Source organism: Cebus imitator, unplaced genomic scaffold, assembly GCF_001604975.1.
Source record: "Cebus imitator isolate Cc_AM_T3 unplaced genomic scaffold, Cebus_imitator-1.0 Scaffold50, whole genome shotgun sequence".
NCBI lineage: Eukaryota > Metazoa > Chordata > Mammalia > Primates > Cebidae > Cebus > Cebus imitator.
In genome coordinates, this window is record NW_016107365.1 from 4,443,029 (window position 1) to 4,462,956 (window position 19,928).

The following is a 19,928-nucleotide window of genomic DNA, read 5'->3' on the forward strand; positions in this document are numbered from 1 at the left end:
AATTGGAAAAACTGCCATTACTGTACTGTTTCTCAATACTACCAAATAGCCATACATGTCTGCCATCGAGATTTATTGTAAACATTAAAATAGTCCCGTTGTATAAATGGTCTTTATTTTGAAATCTACTTAGACCCCCATGTTAATAAAACTGATTGAAAAAAAGCAAATATACAAATATTCTACTTTATCAATATCTGCATTTACGAGTGGGTGTATACAGCAATAGATTCCGCATTTCCTGAAAAACCACCAGTGTCCGTTGAAAATGCCTTTCAAAAAGGTTAATGCACACTTAATTATGTGTGAACATTTAACTGAAGTATCTTCCACTTCACTAATCGTAAAAAAAAAATGTAGCAATACATGATGTTAAGTTTATAGTGTTTACACTAAAAGTATGTGACTAAAAATTCGGAACTCTCAGAGAAATCTTTTCACCTGTGAAAGCCTTAATTTCTGAGTACTGCTAGCAAAGGTCTAGTGAATTCATATTCTAAACCTTTGTCTCATTTACCATGTTATGTATCTACTTGGCACTATTTTCTACTTGAATCATGAAAATGAAAAAAATATATATATTAAAGTCTTTGTACTTTCTTAGCATATTCTGTATTCTAAACAATATATTTATACTTTTAGAATGGTATTAACAATTAGTTTAAGTAACTCCAGCTAACTTTTAAAAGGAAAACAAGACTGCACTGATTGATTGAGGAGAAATTTATTTGCAGTTACTTAGATGATGTAAAAAGGTAAGGTTTTAGGGTTGTAACTTAGTGAAACCACTGTTGTGATATGTTGTGGCTGTAAATTACATTAATTTATAGTCACCACATTGTTTTAAGTTGTTTATTTTTTAAAAGTCTGTCTTCAGAATACAACCAATGTGATTAATTGTGCCTTTAACAAAGTCATTCAATGTCTAAACAAATTCAGTATCTGAAACATCTTCATGAGGAAAACGGAAGGAAAAGAATTTCAAAACACAGACCAGGAAACAATCACAAAATATAGATTTAATTACTACTTTTAAACTTACTTAAAAAAAAAAAAAAAAACTACCAAGAAAACAAAGTACTTCAGTAAGACTTGCTACTCTGAATAATGTAACATTTTTTCTGAGTTCTATAAATACACTAGAAGTTTTAGAACACATACAGACATTTAGAAAAAGAAAGGCTAGTTCCTTGGAAATGATGATCCAAGATGATACAATCACTTGATGACAGAAGCTAAGCCTTTCTTACAATTAGATTTTAGCAAGTAATTTTGCCACTAATATAAATGGGTGATGTGGGGATCACAACTTCTAGAAAGTGAAAGAAAAAAAAAAAAAAAACTGACTTCAGGTAATTTCTGAATACTACAAAAATGAAATTTGCTTGTTTTTTTAGAACCAAAAATAAATTACTATTTTGTAAAGTACAAAGAAAGCTTGATATTGAGTATGAAAACATAAGCATAACACTTGTAACTAATCACACCCATGAAACACTAGATGACACCTGAAACATCATATTGCTAACTAATGGACATACAAGGCAGAAACTTGTTTCCAAAATACTGTAACACAGATGAGTAATATTAGTATAAATTCTTTATTTACATTAAGATCTGTTTCAGTTTGCTGGTGTGACCAAACCTTAGAAAGTAATCCCAAGGGATAAAGCAGAACATAAGAGCAGATATTTAGATATTACAGGTTCAATTTGACGCAACCATAAAAACCTTCAAGATTTCTAGTCACTTGAAACCATTGTAGGTAGTGTTCTGGAGTCTGCTAAAAGTAAATATTCAATGACTAGATGTTTTCCTTACCATCTACACTGAATGGAAATACCATGAATATAGACACATTTTAAGTAGAAGACTGACATTTTAAATCATGCTATTTGATTTTATAAAAAAATCATAATAGACCCTCTCACCTTTAAAAGTTGTAGAGGAGCTTTATAATAAATTCTTAAATATACTAATTTCTGTGATGTCTAGCAATTGAATAAACTTGAACTAAAATATTGCTAATAACCATCTGCTTTATATTACACAAGGAAATATACACATATATACACAAAAAGTGAACTCCCTTCACAAACAAGTTCACAAAGGACTATGTATAATGTGACTGGACATTCAACAACTAGGCTAGCTGGTTGAAATCACATTTTCAGTCCTCTGTAATTGTGAAATCTTTTCTAATGCCTTGCAAAAACTACAAATAACTGATTAAGTTCATGTAGATTCCTTATTGAAGATAACTGTGTTAGAAATTCTATACTCAAGTTACTGAACATGAGTTAGGTTTTTCCATGTGATCTAACTTTTCCCTCTATAATCTATAAACCCCAAAATAACATTTTCTGTCAGAGATCATCTGTAACATAAGTCTTCCTGTGTGCTGAACAAAAAACTTCTAAATTGCCTACAATTCACTATTTAATCCAAACAAGTTTAACAAGAAGAAATTTATACTGTTAGACCCCAGTGGTCATATGTGATTAAACATTTTTTGTAAACTCAACTATATTCACACATCAAGAGTTAACCCAGTGAGCTCAGTCTTTAAAAAAGTACACCTCTTTAAAGAAAGTCTTTTGGTGCTCACTACAGCAGCACATATACTAAAATTGGAATAATACAGGGAAAATTAGCATGGACCCTGTGCAAGGATGACACACAGATTCATGAAGCATTCCATGTTTAATTTGAAAAGAAAATGTTTTAAACCCAAGCAAAAATAAAATATCTAAAAGTGTTTTAAATCTAAGAAATGAAAACTGTAAGAGTTAAGAATTTACTGAATCTTAACAGGACATTTCCTTTTGTGATACTGACAGGAATTTCTCATAAAATGTATAAAACAGCATAAATGTTTGGTAGATTCACTAATATCTTTTTTTTTTCACTTAATATTAGCGTTTGTTGAAGAAAATGGCCAAAGTGCTTGAATTTTCATTTAGAATGAAACAATCTGGCTTACCGCTGACCAATTAATTAAAGAAAATATAGAGTAATAGAAGTGTTCAAAATCTAACACAAATAGGAGGGTTTACTATTTTGACTGCTAGATTTTAACTCAACTAATTAGATTGAAAATACCAACATCCCAAAACAAAATTTACTGACGTGACATCAGCTTACTATATATAAACTGAATAAGCTTTCAACATCAATCCTTTGCTACCTCAAATAATGACACAAAGTCATAATGTTTCTTTCACATAAGGATCAAGATCAAGCTATTTTTAAAACAATCTAAATGGTCTCAAAATATTCTCCAACTTAAGGGCAAATGTGAGTACGTGTAATATTTCCAAATAGTAGAACTGTTTTGAGATTATCTTTGGATTCTAAGAGTTACCATTTTGTTCATTTTTAAATAAATTACTATATAAAAATTAACAGTTCAGGGTTTTTCAAATTTTCCTAGGCCTTTGCTATGGCAACACAATATACACTTAACAGGCTGGCGGGCAACCAGTACTCACAGAACAAATCAAAGGATGACTGAAGCCTCTAATCTGATTGAAGCCCTTGTAACTATAGCTCCCCAAGGCAGTTTTACTCCTGCCATATAGGTCTAATATTGTGGGATGCACCTCCAAACCTACCCAAATATGGACATCAAAGGCATAAGCCGGCAGGCAGGAAACTCTGTTGATTGGAGAATCACTCCATGAGTTGGAGAGAAGTGGATGAACGCTATGGGAAATATAAATAAGACTGCAGAATTAGGGAGGTGGCAAGATCTAAAGAGATGCCTCAGGAAGAAGCCTCACATTTCTGAAATATACATGTGAACTGAGTGGGGATAAAAGTACAATCTCCAGCTTAATCTTAATCTTGATCAGGCCAGAAGTCAATATTAAACTATGTCCCTAAATTATATTACTTGGGATTTTTACCTGATTAAAGGTGAAACTGGAGTCTAAACTTCTAGGCATCTGCACATATGCAGACAGAAAAAAACTATAGCAAACTAATACTGCAAATGAAATTTTAAATGTTATTAGTCCCCACATGCCACAGTTAAATCCCTGACAGTACTGTTAACATCAGATGATAGAATGAATCAGAAACAGTTTATGTGTACCTTTCCATAGATGCTGAAATCAGAGGGAAGAAAACTAGAGGCCAAAACCAAAGTATCTTCATGAACCTTTGACCATAGTTTGTTTTTGTGCTCTCGTTTACTTGAAGTTATATTTATTGTAATTTACTGACACTCGTTTAGGCATGCCAACATTTTTTAAAATGGTGATTAGTTTTGAAATTTAAAACTTTGAGAACGCTCACCAAGTTTTACTTTATTAAAACCTTTAGTATAAAAGATTTCTGTGATCCTTGTAAGTAATGGAAATGCTGCTACTTTCAGTTTTTTAATTCTATTTTTGAAATAATGGTCAGATGTACCACCTGATAAAATATAATATGATCTGGTTTCCCAAAATTGAAACATGATTAATAAAAATAAAAAATTGCATTTACCAAAAATAGCCTGAAAAATTAAAGGAATGGTGAATTCTACGTTCTAAAGGGAAGCAAAAAACTGCATAGTAAATAAGTTCAAATTGAAATTTTGGAAATTTTTGTGCTGTGCCCCATGCTATTTATTAATTACCATATTTTAAAAACAACAATTATGTTACAAAGAAGATGGTTTATCATCTGCATTTCTTCTTCCTTCAGGTCAACTTAGTTTTCTTCTTAGCAGGTCCTTTATGCCCTTTGGCCTTTCTTCTTAAATTCCGCCTGTCTACCACAGGCACTTCCACTTCTATTTCCTCTGAGCTGCTATCCACAGCTTTTTCTGCTGATTGTGTAAACTGATCCAGTTGCTCAGAAGATGCTTCAGACTGCTCCTCAGACTGGTTCTTCTGTCCTGCATTCTGTGAAAATGGCACATCTTCAAGTTCAACCTCTATCAAGGAACTCTGAGGAACAGCAGTAGATGTTTCCTGGGGCTCAGATACCCCCTCCTCACCCTGGTCTTCCAATGAGGAAGTAGTGTTGGGAGATAAATTCTCAGAGACTGGTTCTTCAGATAATTCAGCTATCACAGAGTTTGGAAAACCACCATCAGATCGTTCTTCATTTGACATAGTAGTAACACTGTCTGAACTCCCAAGATGTGCTTTCTTTCTTGGAAGTAGGGACAGTTTCTCTTCTGTGTGCCCCTTTTCCTCAGATGTGCCTTCATCCATCATTTCTGAGTCAGCTGTATGTGGGGTCTGAAAATTTAAAAGCCTGGTCAACAAATAAACTTGTAATACAGTTCTAAAAATAAATTATTCTGAGGCACTAATATGCAATGACACTGAACTACAATTTAAACAATTCAGTATTCACTACTTTTGTTAATCATGTACATTTTTTGAAATTTCTCTCTTTTGCTAAATGTGTACATATCCTGAATACAACTCAATTTCTTCAAAACTGCATCACATGGTAATTTAAATATACTAAGTTCTTACTTTGAGGATATAATGAATTATTTTGTATTTAAGACACTTTAAACTTCATATGAAGATTCTTCAAAACCATGAATCAACTCAGTTTTTTGAGTTTCCTAGTGTTACAGGAGCCAGAACCAAGAATCCCTTGGGACTTGACACTGTGCCACCCCACTAAGTTTGACGATGATTTCATTAGATTGTAAGTTAGGGCAATGAAAGTTTTATTCATTTACTTAGGTGAGACACTAATAAATAATATCATACAATAGTTTTTTAGCCATAAATTTAATATTCAAAAGTAACTAAATTTATTTTAAAATACCTCAACAAGCTTTTTTCCCCCATTAACCTAATCTGCCTACCTAATTAAATTTAAATTACTGTTTTGGTCATAGACTATGTAAGCAATAGATACTCAAATATTTAGTAAATAATGCTTTATCCATTTTTCTAAGCATTTCCTAAGTACAAAGTATTAAAGGTAATAAAACTCATTTTGTTACCATGTATCAGATATGTTATAATTATTTAGATTTATAGAATATTACTGATAGCATTTTATTACAATATCAAATCTAGTATAAAAGTTAATCTTCCTAAAGCATTGTACATGTTAAGGTGGAAGCAAATACATATACCACGTACCTCCCCCCTAATGTCACCAACATTGGTACACTTTATTAAAAAATAGCTCATTGCCCCCTTACCTTATCTGATGCATCTGCTTCAGGGACTTTTGAAGATTCTACCACCAGTGGAACAAGATTTGTAGGGTCTTCACTGGAATTAAAAGACTGCAATTTTAATTCTTCATCTAGAACTTCACTAGTGGAGTCTTCCTCTTCTGCTATAACTGAGGTCTTAAGAGAATCATCCATTATTTCACCATTCATAGGCTCTAATTCAGATTCCTACACCATTAGGAGAGGAGAAAAAAGGACATGATTACAAACTAATTTATTTGTCATGCATGATAGATCCCTTCTCAGTGCCTACCTATCCTACACTAAGACTCAAATTTACAACATTATAGGGCATAGGTTAAATAACAGTCTTACTGTGGGAAAGGGGAAACTGATAAGGCAGTATCAGCAAAATAAAACAATCCTAAGTACCACATACTTCCACTGCTCTTAACGAAAGACGGGGCAGGACCAGGATACTCTGTGGACACATGATGTGAGTCAGAGATTCAATGAAAAGACCTGCCCATTTCTCGTTCTTTCTTATAGGGCAATCATGGGAGGAACATTTTCAGGAAAAAGACACGAGAGGGAGTATAGACTTGATGCTAGCTCTTTACATAACACCAGCTGTTCAGCAACTGGAATCTTTGGGGCCTATGGGAAATTACAGTTCACTTTGGCAGAGGTAGGAAGCACTACCAGTCTTATGGGAAGTTCAGTTTGGGAACTGCTTCTTGTTGGAAGGAGAGAGCCGAAGTCTCAGTCAACACCAGGGTCATTTCTGAACAATCCTGCTCCTTGCATCATATCATTAAAGTGTGGAAATGCTTTTTTGACAACATGAACTCTCCAATTTCTAAAATCCAATGTTTACCAGATTACTTCTATTTAATGCCAAGTATTTCTAATTAATCCTACTGACATTCTAATAAGGGAAATTTTATTACCATTATTAAAATTATAAAACTGATAGCCAACAAACATGGAAAAATGCTCAACATCACTAATTGTGATGGTTAATACTGTCAACCTGACTGGATTGAAGGATGCAAAGTGTTATTGCTGGGTGTATCTGTAAGGGTGTTGCCAAAGGAGATTAACATTTGAGTCAGTGGACTGGGAGAGGCAGATCCACCCTCAATCCAGCTGGGCACCATCTAATCAGCTGCCAGCATGGCCAGAATAAAAAGCACGCAGACAAACGTGGAGAGATGAGACTGGCTTAGCCTCCCAGCCATCTTTCTCCCGTGCTGAATGCTTCCTGCCCTTGAACATGAGACTCCAGGTTCTTCAGCTTTGGGACTCGGACTAGCTTCCTTGCTCCTCAGCTTGCAGACAGCCTATTGTGGGACACCTTGTGATGGTGTAAGTTGATACTCCTTAATAAACTCCCCTTTATATATACACCCTCCTATTAGTTCTGTCCCTCTAGAAAACCCTAACAGATTTTGGTACCAGAAATGGTTCTAAAGGAACCAAGTATTAACGATGGAGTTTTTTCTTAGGTTTTAGAGTGTCTGGAGTTGGCTCCTTAATATGATCAGACCCCAGAATGCTAAGGACGCCACTTCTAATAGTATGGAGAACACTGATAGTCCTTGGTGTGAATTGTTTTGAGCTATGCAAAATAAATGCATTTGACACTCCTGATTCACCGCTCTTGAGAGGGAAGAAGTTTAGTGACTCTATACATGATACCTTTGACCAGATGTGGAGAACTAAGGAACATAATGAAGTTGGTTGGTTGCTCCTAAGTTCACTGGACAAGTGATGAAAGAAAAGGATGAACTCAGGGACTCTAACTCCCAACTTCAAAAGCAAATACTCATTTCAAAAACCCCGACTGAGTCTTACCTCCTATAGACAAAGAGTTGAAATGGTGGAAAATCAGACACAACCTCTCATCATGTGAGTGGCTGACCTGCAGCAATGAAAGGTGCATGCACAGCCTCACCAGGTGTCTACTGTTAAAGTGAAGGCATGGATTGGAAAAGAATGGGACTCTGCAACTTGGAATGGCGACATGTGGGAGGACCCTGATGAAGCTGGGGACACGGAGCTTGTAAAACTCTGATAAGCACTTTTTGCCAGAAGAAACAGCTTCGCCATCCTCCGTAGTGGTAATATAACCTCAGGAAAAGAGAATCAGCCCTGTTTGCTTCTAGATGTGTAACTAGACTCAAGTCCCGGCAGGCCCCTAGAGGTGAGGTTCAGAGTGTGACCCACAAGGATGTGTGCTATACTTGAAAAGAACTGCTGGAGTTTTCTAATTTATATAAGCAGGAATCTGGAACAGGCATGGGAATGGATATTAAGAGTATGGTGGAAGATGGTGGAAGGAACACAGAATTGGATTAGGCTGAATTTATCGATTTGTGCCCACTAAGTAGGGACCCCGCATTTAATGTTGCCACTCAGGGAGTTGTAAAAGGTTCTAATCACTTATTTGCTTGGTTAGCTGAATTATGGATTAAAAGATAGCCCTCTGTGAGCAAGATGGAAATGCCTTATCTCCCTTGACTTAATGTAGAGGAAGGGAACCAAAGGCTTATGGAGATTGGGATTCTGAAGTGGATTAGTCACTTTAGACCTACTCATCCCAGCTGGGAGGGTCCAGCAGATATACCCTTGACCAATGCTTTGTGTTAACAGATTTGTGAGGGTAGCACCTGAATCTTTGAAGAGCTCTATGATTGCTCTTCTCTGTATGCCAGATCTAACAGTGGGAACCACACTCAACTACAAAATTTAAATGCAACATAAATAATTGGATCCTGAGGTGGCAGGGGCCAAGTGGCAGCACTCAACCATCAAAGGCAAGGTGGGCGAGCTACTACTGTGATGGACCGCACAGGCAAAGCACCAATCGGAATAGTCCCTTCTGTAGAGCTCTGGCACTAGCTAGTTAATCACGATGTTCCCAGAAACGGAACTGATAGGAAGCCTACTGCATTCCTACTTAATTTATGTAAGTGGAAAACTTCCACTGAGTGGACAAAAGACTAATTTGAATTATTTAAAAAAAGAGAATCACAGCCCCTCAATCAATTTCCAGACTTGAACCAGTTTACAGACCCAGAACCCCTTGAATGAAGCCCCTTGAGGAAGGACTCCACTACAGTACCAATAATTTATGCTGTGAATCTTTCTCCCATCGTTCCCCAAGGAGACCTCTGGCCTTTCACCAGGGTTACTATGCATTGAGGAAAGGGAAATGATCAGACATTTCAAGGACTACTGAACACTGGTTCTGAGTTGATGTTGATTCCAGGAGACCCAAAACATCATTGTGGTCCTCCAGTTAAAGCATGGGCTTGTGGAGATCAGTAATCTAATGGAGTTTTAGCTCAGGTCTGACTTGCAGTACATCCAGTGGGTCCCCTGGACCCATCCTGTGGTCATTTGCCCTATGCCAGAATGCGTAATTGGCACAGACATATTTAGCAGCTGGCAGAGCCCCCACATTGGCTCCCTGACTGGTAGGGTGAGGGCTATTACGGGGGGAAAGGCCAAATGGAAACAATTAGAGTTGCCTCTACCTAGAAAAATAGTAAATCAAACACAGTATCGCATCCCTGGAGGTGCTGTGGAGATTAGTGCCACCATCAAGGACTTGAAAGGTGCAGGGGTGGAGATTCCCACCACATCTCCATTCAACTCTCCTATTTGGCCTGTACAGAAGACAGATGGATCTTGAAGAATGACAGTGGATTATCATAAGCTTAACCAAGTGGTGACTCCAATTGCAACTGCTGTACCAGATGTGGTTTCACTGCTTGAGCAAATTAACATACCTCCTGGTAAGCAGCCATTGATTTGGCAAATGCCTTTTTCTCCATTCCTGTCCATAAGGTCTACCACAAGCAATCTGTGTTCAGCTGGCAAGGCCAGCAATATATCTTTACTGTCCTGCCTCAGAGGTATACCAGCTTTCCAGATTTGTGTCATAATCTTGTTCAAAGAGTCCTTCATGGCTTTTCACTTCCACAAGATATCACACTGGTCCATTACATTGATGACATTATGCTGATTGGATCCAGTAAGCAAGAAGTAGCAAACACACTGGACTTATTGGTGAGATATTTGCGTGCCAGAGGATGGGAAATAAATCCAACTACAATTTAGGGAACTTCAACCTCAGTGAAATTTCTAGGCTTACAGTGGTGTGGGGCCTGTTGAAATATTCCTTCTAAGGTAAAGGATAAGGTGCTGCATTTGGCCCCTCCTACAACCAAGAAAGAGACCCAACACCTAGTGGGCATATTTGGATTTTGGAGGCAGCACATTTCTCATTTGGGTGTGTTACTCCAGGTCATTTATTGAGTAAACCAAAAGGCTGCCAGTTTTGAGTGGGTCCAGAACAGGAGAGGGCTCTGCAACAGGCCCAGGCTGCTCTGCAAGCTGCTCTGCCACTTGGGCCATATGACCCAGCAGATCCAGTGATGCTTGAGGTGTCAGTGGCAGAGAGGTATGCTGTTTGGAGCCATTGGCAGGCCCCTATACATGAATCACAGGGAAGGCCCCTAGGATTTTGGAGCAAGGCCCTGCCATCTTCTGCAGATAACTACTCTCCTTTTGAGAGACAATGCTGTTTGAAGCCTTTGGCAGGTCCCCATAGGTGAATCACAGTGGAGGCATCTAAGATTTTGGAGCAAGGCCCTGCCATCTTCTACAGATAACTGCTCTCTTTTTCAGAGGCAGTTCTTGGCCTGTTGCTAGGCTTTAGTGGAAACCAAACATTTGACTATGGGTTATCAAGTCACCGTATGACCTGAACTGCCTATCATGAACTGGGTGTTTTCTGACCCAACTGTGGGTCATGCACAGCAACATTCCATCATCAAATTGAAGTGGTATATACATGATCAGGCTTGAGCAGGTCCTGAAGGCACAAGTAAGTTACATAAGAAAGTGGCTCAAATGCCCATAGTCTCCACTCCTTCCACCCTGGCTTTTCTTCCACAGCCTGCACCAATTGCCTCATGGGGCGTTCCCTATGATCAGCTGACACATGTAGAGAGACTAGGGAGGACCTGGTTCGCAGATGGTTCTGCACAATATGCAGGCACCACCCAAAAGTGGACAGCGGCAACACTACTACTAGGAATCCGCAGCACTACAGCTCCTTTCTAGGACATCCCCGAAGGACAGCGGTGAAGAGAAATCTTCCCAGTGGGCAGAACTTCAAGCAGTGCACCTGACTGTGCATTTTGCATGGAAGGAGAAATGGCAAGATGTGCGATTATATACTGATTCATGGGCTGTAGCCAATGGTTTAGAATGATGGTCAGGGACTTGAAAGAAACATGATTGGAAAACTGGTGACAAAAAAATTTGGGGAAGAGGTATGTGGATGGACCTCTCTGGGGGGTAAAAAACTGAAGATATTTGTATCCCATGTGAGTGCTCACCAAAGGGTGACCTCAGCAGAGGAGGATTTTAATAATCAAGTGGATAGGATGACTTGTTCTGTGGACACCACTTGGCCTCCTTCCCCAGATGCACCTGTCATCACCCAGTGGGTCCATGAACAAACTGCCCATGATGGCAGGGATGGAGGTTACGCATGAGCTCAGCAACAAGAACTTCCACTCACCAAGGCTGACCTGGCTACGGCCACTGCTGAGTGCTCAATTTGCCAGCAGCAAAGACCAACATTAAGCCCTCTATATGGCACCAGTCCTCAAGGTGATCAGCCAGCTACCTGGTGGCAGGTGGATTATACTGGACCTCTTCCATCATGGAAAGAGCATAGGTTTGTCCTCACTAGAATAAACACTTACTGTGGATATGGGTTTGCCTATCCTGCATACAATGCTTCTGCCAAGACTACCATCCGTGGACTCACAGAATGCCTTATCCATCATCACGGTATTCCACACAGCATTGCCTCTGATTAAGGCACTCACTTTACAGCTAAAGAAGTTCAGCAGAGGGCTCATGCTCCTGGAATTCACTGGCATTACCATATTCCCCCAACATCCTGAAGCAGCTGGATTGACAGAATGGTGGAGGAGCCCAAAGTGTCCAGGTGACAATCTTCCAGTTTAATGGAATCGTTGTTGTGTCTCCTGGTGGCAGCATTCCTCTCTGGAACTAAGACCTCTAGGCCAGCAGAACATAATGTCGTGAGGACAGGAAGCAAAAATTTTGCTAGTGGATCACTAGGGGTGATGGTGGTAGCTGCTAATAGCTTCACTCTCACTGTGACTGACTGACCCGGACTATCAAGATGAAATCAGTCTACTACTCCACAATGGAGGTAAGGAAGAATATTCGTGGAATATAGAAAATCCCTTGGGGCATCTTTTAGTATTACCATGCCTGTGATTAAGGTCAATGGGAAACTACAACAGCCCAATCCAGGGAGGACTACAAATGGCCCAGATCCTTCAGGAATGAAGGTTTGGGTTACTCCACTAGGAAAAAAAAACAGGACCTGCTGAGGTGCTTGCTAAATGCAAAGGGAATATAGAATGGGTAGCAGAAGAAAGTAGTCATCAATACCAGCTTCGACCACTTGACCAGCTGCAGAAATGAGGACTGTAATTGTCATGAGCATTTCTTCCTTATTTTGTTAAGAACATGTTTGTGCATGTATACACTTGTACTAAGAAAATATCTTCATTTTATTTCCCTTTTCCTTTATCACATGACATAAGATTTATTGACTTCATATCAGCACTTAAATGTTAACTTTATGTAATAGTATTTGTTTTGGGGGTTTCCAATTGTACAAAGGACAGCTGTATTATGTTAGGTGTAATTATGACCTTATTACTGTCTTTATTTGAAGATTATGTATGATCTCAGGAAAGGTGTATGGGTTCAAGCTGTGAAGGGGTAGACTTGTGATGGTTAATACTGAGCGACAACTTGATTGGATGGAAGGATGCAAAGTATCATTCTTGGGTGCATCTGTAAGGGTGTTACCAAAGGAGATTAACATTTGAGTCAGGGAACTGGAAGAGGCAGACCCACCCTCAATCCAGGTGGGCACCATATAATCAGCTGCCAGCATGGCCAGAATAAAACGCAGGCAGAAGAACGTGGAAAGATTAAACTGGCTTAGACTCCCAGCCTACATCTTCCTCCCGGGCTGGCTGCTTCCTTCCCTCAAACACTGGACTCCAGGTTCTTTAGCTTTGGGACTTGGACTGACTTCCTTGCACCTTACCTTGCAGATGGCCTACTGTGAGACTCTGTGATCATGAGTTAATACTCCTTGATAAACTTCCCTTACATATACATCTATCCTATTAGTTCTGTCCCTCTAGAAAACCCTAATATGCTAATTATCAAGGAAATGCAAATTAAAACCACAATTCAATACCACCTTACTCCTGTAAGTATGGCCACAATAAAAAAAAACAATAGATGCTGGAGTGGATATAATGAAAAGGGAACACTTTTACACTATGGTGGGAATATGTAAACTCATACAACCACTATGGAAAACTGTGGAGATTCCTTAAAGAACTAAAAGTAGAACTACCATTTGATCCAGCAATCCCACTACTGGCTATCTGCCCAGAAAAAAAGAAGTAATTATATGAAAAGGACACTTGTACATGCATGTTTATAGCAATACAATTTGCAATTGCAAAAATATGGAACTAGGCTACATGCCCATCAACCAATGAATGCATAAAGAAAATGTGGTATATATAGACCATGGAATACTACTCAGCCATAAAAATGAATGTAATAATGGCATTCATAGCAACCTGGATGGAGTTGGAGACCATTATTCTAAGTGAAGTAATTCAGTAATGGAAAACCAAATATTGTATGTTCTCACTCACAAGTGGGAGCTAAGCTATGAGAATGCAAAGGCATAAGAGTGATATAATGGATTTTGGGGACTCGGGGGAAGGGTAGGAGGGGGTGAGGAATAAAAGACTACACATTGGGTACAGTGTACAATGCATGGATGATGGGTGCACCAAAATCTGAGAAATCATCACTAATGAATTTATCCATGTAACCAAACACCCATCTGCCCCCCAAAAACTATTGAAATATTACAAAAATAAATATAAAAGTATCATTTCATGAGGCTGGGTACAGTGGCTCATCCCTGTAATCCCAGCACTTTGGGAGGCCAAGGTGGGCGGATCAGGAATTCAAGACCAGCCTGGCAAACATGGTAAAACCCCATCTCTACTTTTTTTTTTTCTTGTCAACTCTTAGGATATGCTTAAGTTACTAAAACCCCATTTTTATTTAAAAAAAAAAATACAAAAACTAGCAGGGCATGTTGGTGCACCTGTAATCCTGGCTACTTGAGAGGCTGAGGCAGGAGAATCACTTAAACCCAGGAGGCAGAGGCTGCAGTGAGCTGAGATCACACATATTATTTCATGAAACAGAGGAAGCAGGAGATAAATCAAAGTGACTTAAGAAAACAAAATCGGTTGGGGCAGTGGTTCACGCCTGTAATCCCAGCACTGTGGGAGGCTCAGGCAGGCAGATCACCTGAGGTCAGGAATTCAAGACCAGCCTGGCCAAAGTGGTGAAACCCTGTCTCTACTAAAAATACAAAAATTAGCTGGGGATAGTCGGGGGCACCTGTAATCCCAGCTACTAGGGAGGCTGAGGCAGGAGAAGTGCTTGAACCTAGGAAGCAGAGGTTGCAGTGAAACGAGATCATGCCATTGCACCCCAGCCTGGGCAAAAAGAGCAAAACTCCATCTCAAAAAAAGAAAAAGAAAACAAAATTGATAATATAGTTTCACTTATTCACCTGCCTGCTGGATTTAGCAAACAGCTAAAAGATTTTTCAAGAAACTTAAGAACATATGAAAGAAGAAATAGGGAATCTGTGGAAAGGAAAGATTGAAGATATTAAAGGAAAAAAATGGAAATAGATAGAAGGAAGAAAAAAGAAAATAGCAATAAATATCTTAAAGTTGCAGAAATCAACCCAGATGAAGAGTTTACTTATTTACCAAGGATTTATATATATATATTTTTTCAGTTTTAAAAAACATGAATTTAGTTATTTTTCCAGAATTTTGTGAGGTCAATAGTGATCAAATATTTTTTTTCTAGATTACTAATTCCTGCCCCTCTAACTAAAATGGGGGTGCAATTGAAGGTTTATTGGACCTGAAAGCATTCTAACTGGTTCTGTAAGGTAGGTCGTATCATTTGTGTACTTAAGTGTGTTTAATTCCACAAATTAACTTATATTTTAAATGCACTGAAGGATCTTACTAAACATCCCTTATTTTATCTTCTACATAACTCAAACTTTTACAAACTCACACTTCATTATAACTCAAACTTTTTAAAACTCAATGACACTTGTCATTTTATCCTCTCCCCAACTCTAGTACCTGACCTTGCTTTTTAACACTAAACACAATTTCTAAGGCTTTAAAATATACCATTGCATTTTTCTAACAACATATGATTAAGAAAGTTAAAATTTTGTTTACTTATTTTCACTTTTTTGAATAAGTGATCTCATACCTTCTCACCATCTTGCTTCTCTTGCTCTGGCTGGGTTTCCGGTGCTGGCCATGCATCTTTATCACTGCTTTCATCCTCAAATTCAATCCCTCTCAGTTCGGGTTCTTCTTCCAGAAATTCTTCTGGGCTGTCTGAGGTGTGTGCAGTAGACTCCAATCTAAAAAACAAAAGAAAATCATTCTTACTTGTTTTGCTAAGGATAAATATAAAATCTCAAAAGTCCTTTCTCAACAAAGTAACAGTTTAGAGAATCAACTATATGTTGACAACAATTTCAGATTTTACAAGTCTAAAACCAGTCTCTTCATCCTCATATAATATTATCATCTTCTCAATTATGTAAACTAGACCCTTCTTTTATTCTATCTATATCTTATTGGATCTTATCTTTTTTTTAACCTAATTTACACTGAAGGACCATGGACCTTATTCTATTAGAATGAACACATATCCCAATTTACCTGAGGTACTCGTAGTTTACAGACTTTTGTCCATAATTTTGGATGCTGGCATAATTATTAATGATGCTCCTTTCATTCTCAAAAACGTCACCTTGGACAACACATTATGTGGTTTAGTTCTAACTCCAAAAATGCCTTTCAAGTATATTCCTGACTTTCTATACCCATTTTCACAGCTCTGCTTCAGGCCCCAGTTCTCTCTGGACCACTGTAACTTCTTCCCAATTCATCTTCAGAATTAGAGTAGTACATCTTCATCAAGGCTTTCAGAGCTGCCTTTCTAATATATATTATCTGCACCTGTGACAGCCCAATTCAGAAACTTCTTGGTGGTTCTCTAAGCTTAGTGAATAAAGTGTACCTTCTTTGAAGGCCTAACATGACTAGACCCTTATATATATTTTTTGTTTGTTTTTGAGACAGGATCTCCCTGTCACCCAGGCTGGAGTGCAGCGGTGTGATCTCAGCTCACTGCAACCTCTGCTCCTGGGTTCAAGCAATTCTCTTGCCTCAGCCTCCTGAGTAGCTGGGATTACAGACGTGTGCCACCACACCCAGGTAATTTTTGTATTTTTAGTAGAGACAGGGTTTTGACATGTTGGCTCAGGCTGGTTTTGAACTCCTCACCGATCCACCCACCTCAGCTTCCCAAAGTGCTGGGATTACAGGCATGAGCCACTGGGCCCAGCCTAGACCCTTACAATTTTATTTACCTTATTTATCAGTTATCTTTAGCAACATTCCGCCTAGCTTTGTGCCTTTGCTCATGTTAGTGCTTTAGTCTAGATACAATAGCCATGAGACACACTTCATTATTTTACATTTAAATTAAAATTAAATGAAGCAATTCAGTTCTTCGTTAGCACTAGCCATACTTCAAGCGTTCAATGGGCACACTGGCTAGTGGCTACATACTGGGCAGCACAAGTACAAAACATTTCCATCATTGCACAAAGTTGTTTCACATCCTTGGTGTAGATAAGGGGTCAGCAAACCTTTCCTTTAGGTATTGTGGACCATATGGCCTCTGTTCTAACCACTCAACTCTGCCACTGCAATGCAAACATAAGTAAAAATATATAAGCTTAATAATATATAAAAATATATAAGCTTACTAAACAATAATTTAAAATATATCAGCTTAATAAGCATGGATGTCTTACAATAAAATTTTATTCACAAAAACAGGTAGCAGGCCACATTTGGCCTGCAGGCCACAGTCGGTGGATCCTTTCACTAGAAGGTCTTCTTTTCTCCCAACTCTGCTTGTTGAGTTTCTACTTATCTTTGAAGCCAAGACCCAAATGCCAAATCTCTCCATCCCCTCAATTAGAATCAAACACTCTTTCCTCTGTATCCACAGCATTCTGCACTTCCCATTATTGTACTGTCACAATCCACCTCATAGTGCTTTTAACTGTGTACATCTCTCTTTACCCCGAGGCAGTCAAATCCTTTGAGAGCAAAGACCATGTTTTGTTCCTTCATGTGTTTGAGGAAACATTCAAGCATTAAGTCCTACTGTTCTGTTTATGAAAAGCAAACAAAATTCCACAATAATTCTGGAAGGTTCAATTTAAAATATATTGCTACCCTTCTAAAAAGGGTACTAAATATCAAAATATTGCTCAGTGAGAAAACTATTTTTCTAAACTCATTTTTTATTACTAGATTTAAATACTTCCTTATATCTATCTTTAACATTACAAATTTTTCACCAAAATATTTATATACTTAATTACCCAAATTTTAAATTATTTGTATAATCAGATTAGCATAGCTACAGAATTCTCTACTTGACTAAAATAATTGGACAGTTAAAATACCAAAGTTATGAATTAACTAAATGGTTGACTCCGGAACAGCTGGCTGAACTGTAGGGCAAAAATCTAATTTTATTATAAAATGTAGAGTCTTGCTTTAAGATGCAAAGAAAGACAAAGAATAAAGTTGAGCCTCAAGTGTTCCATTGATTCAGCTGGCAACTAAATTCCTGGAGGAACTGACTGTACTATTTATGGTTTATCAGTGATTTATAAATTATATCCAATAGCTCAGTAAAATGAATCAATAAAGTAAAATTGAGGGTATTTTAAAACTGACTAGAGCCTGTTCGTATTGACTGCCCAGAATCTGTAAATCCTCTGCTCTAAGCCCGTCTGGACTCCCTCGGCCCCAGTTTTTTTTTCCTTTGAAAACACTAAGAATAATGTCACTGCATCAGTTTTTACTAGAGCCAATCACCCATCATACCTGGAAGAGGGATAATACCCAGACTGCCCTCAGTCCTAATAATCATGAAATGCATATCTGAAAGAAGAACAGGTGAAAGCTCATGAACTCAAGGAGCACAATGGACACATCACAGATATTGATTGGGCTCCCAAGAGCAATTGCATCGTCACTTGTGGGGCAGATCGCAATGCCTATGTCTGGAGACAGAAAGATGGTGTCTGGAAGCCAACCCTGGTGATCCTGAGAATTGCGCAGCTACTTTTGTGAAGTGGTCCTCCCTAGAGAACAAATCTGTTGTGGGAGGTGGAGCATGACTCATTTCTGTTTGTTACTTTGAGTCTGAAAATGACTGGTTGGTGAACAAGCACATTAAAAAGTCGATTCGCTCCACAGTCCTCAGCTTGGATTGGCATCCCAATGTATTGCTGGCAGCAGGATCATGTGACTTCAAATGCAGTGTTTTCTGCTTACATTAAAGAAGTGGATGAAAAGCCAGCCAGCACATCCTGGGGCAGCAAGATGCCTTTTGGGTAGCTAATGTCAGAGTTTGGTGGCAGTGGCTCTGGTGGCTGGGTCCATGGGGTCAGCTTCTCTGCCAGAGGGAGCCACCTGGCTTGGGTCAGCCATGATAGCACCATGTCTGTTGCTGATGCCTCAAAAATATGCAGGTCTCAACTCTGAGGATGGAGTTCCTGCCTCTTCTTAGTGTGTCATTTGCCTCAGAGGCTGCTGGCCGTGACTGCTGCCCAGTGCTCTTTAGCTATGATGGCTGTGCTACCTGACCTTTGTCTCCAAGTTAGACATTCCAAAACAGACCATCCAATGCAACATATCTGCCACGGAATGCTTCCACAACATGGACAAGAGGGCGACAACTGAGGACCACAACACGATCTTGGAGATGCTGCACCAGAATAGCATCACTCAAGTCTCTATTTATGAAGTGGACAAGCAAAGTACATCGCAAATTTTGCACTGCTGGCATTGATAGAGCCATGACAATTTGCGGTTTCAAGGGCCTCCGGATAACATGAAGCTGAGTGAGCTTCCACCATCCAGCATGACAAACTGTGGCTGACCACAGCTGTGCCGTGGAATGTGCCATGGAAGCCAGCCCCAAGAAAACACTGAAAACATGTATCACACCAATACGATGTGGTTTTGTTTGAATATAAAATTGGTGAAAGTGTTGGTTTTTTAAAAGCAGTTTTTTGTTTGTGGTTTCATTCCATTATCGACCAAAGCTTTTCTTTAAGTAGTTTATTATGGAAAATTGTCACACTAACTTAAAAGATAGGGTAAGGGAGATTATGTAAATTTTCCACTAGAAAATTAAATAAAAGAACCGAATGTGGAATTAAAAAAACTGACTAAATCTCAGCATTACTTAAAACTATGCCATCAAATTCAGCATTGGTGATAATGACTCATTTGGGATAATATAATCACTGGACTATTCTCCTAGATTTTCACACATGAAGTGAGTTTATGCCAGTCTCTTACTAGCAACTTCTCCCAATAACATTGTCAAGGTAACACTTGGCACTGATAAACAACTAATAATCTTGTATAAGAATTCAAATATAAAGAAGAAAAAAGAATTCAAGGCC

The 19,928-nt window shown here is 38.6% G+C and overlaps 1 protein-coding gene, 1 non-coding gene and 1 pseudogene across 8 annotated transcripts in view; 2 read left to right on the top strand and 1 right to left on the bottom strand.

Annotated features, from left to right (window-relative positions):
• Positions 1–2,600: 2,600 nt before the first annotated feature.
• On the top strand, positions 2,601–2,707 carry LOC119471103. The gene has a single exon (XR_005200100.1). It is a non-coding gene; the product is annotated as a U6 spliceosomal RNA (small nuclear RNA).
• Positions 2,708–2,907: 200 nt separating this feature from the next.
• FAM169A (family with sequence similarity 169 member A) overlaps positions 2,908–19,928 on the bottom strand; it is a 78,694-nt gene continuing 61,673 nt past the window's right edge. For all 6 annotated transcript variants that reach the window (XM_017527647.2, XM_037738170.1, XM_037738172.1 and 3 more), the window contains 3 exons: positions 15,623–15,779; positions 6,167–6,370; positions 2,908–5,234 (listed from right to left, as the gene is read on the bottom strand). In XM_017527647.2, the coding sequence (XP_017383136.1) occupies positions 4,689–5,234; positions 6,167–6,370; positions 15,623–15,779 (907 nt within the window). In that variant the 3' untranslated portion in view covers positions 2,908–4,688. The remainder of the gene's footprint in view (positions 5,235–6,166; positions 6,371–15,622; positions 15,780–19,928) is intronic.
• On the top strand, positions 17,846–19,684 carry LOC108303714 (annotated as a pseudogene). The gene has a single exon (XR_005200090.1). The product of XR_005200090.1 is annotated as an actin-related protein 2/3 complex subunit 1A-like (transcript).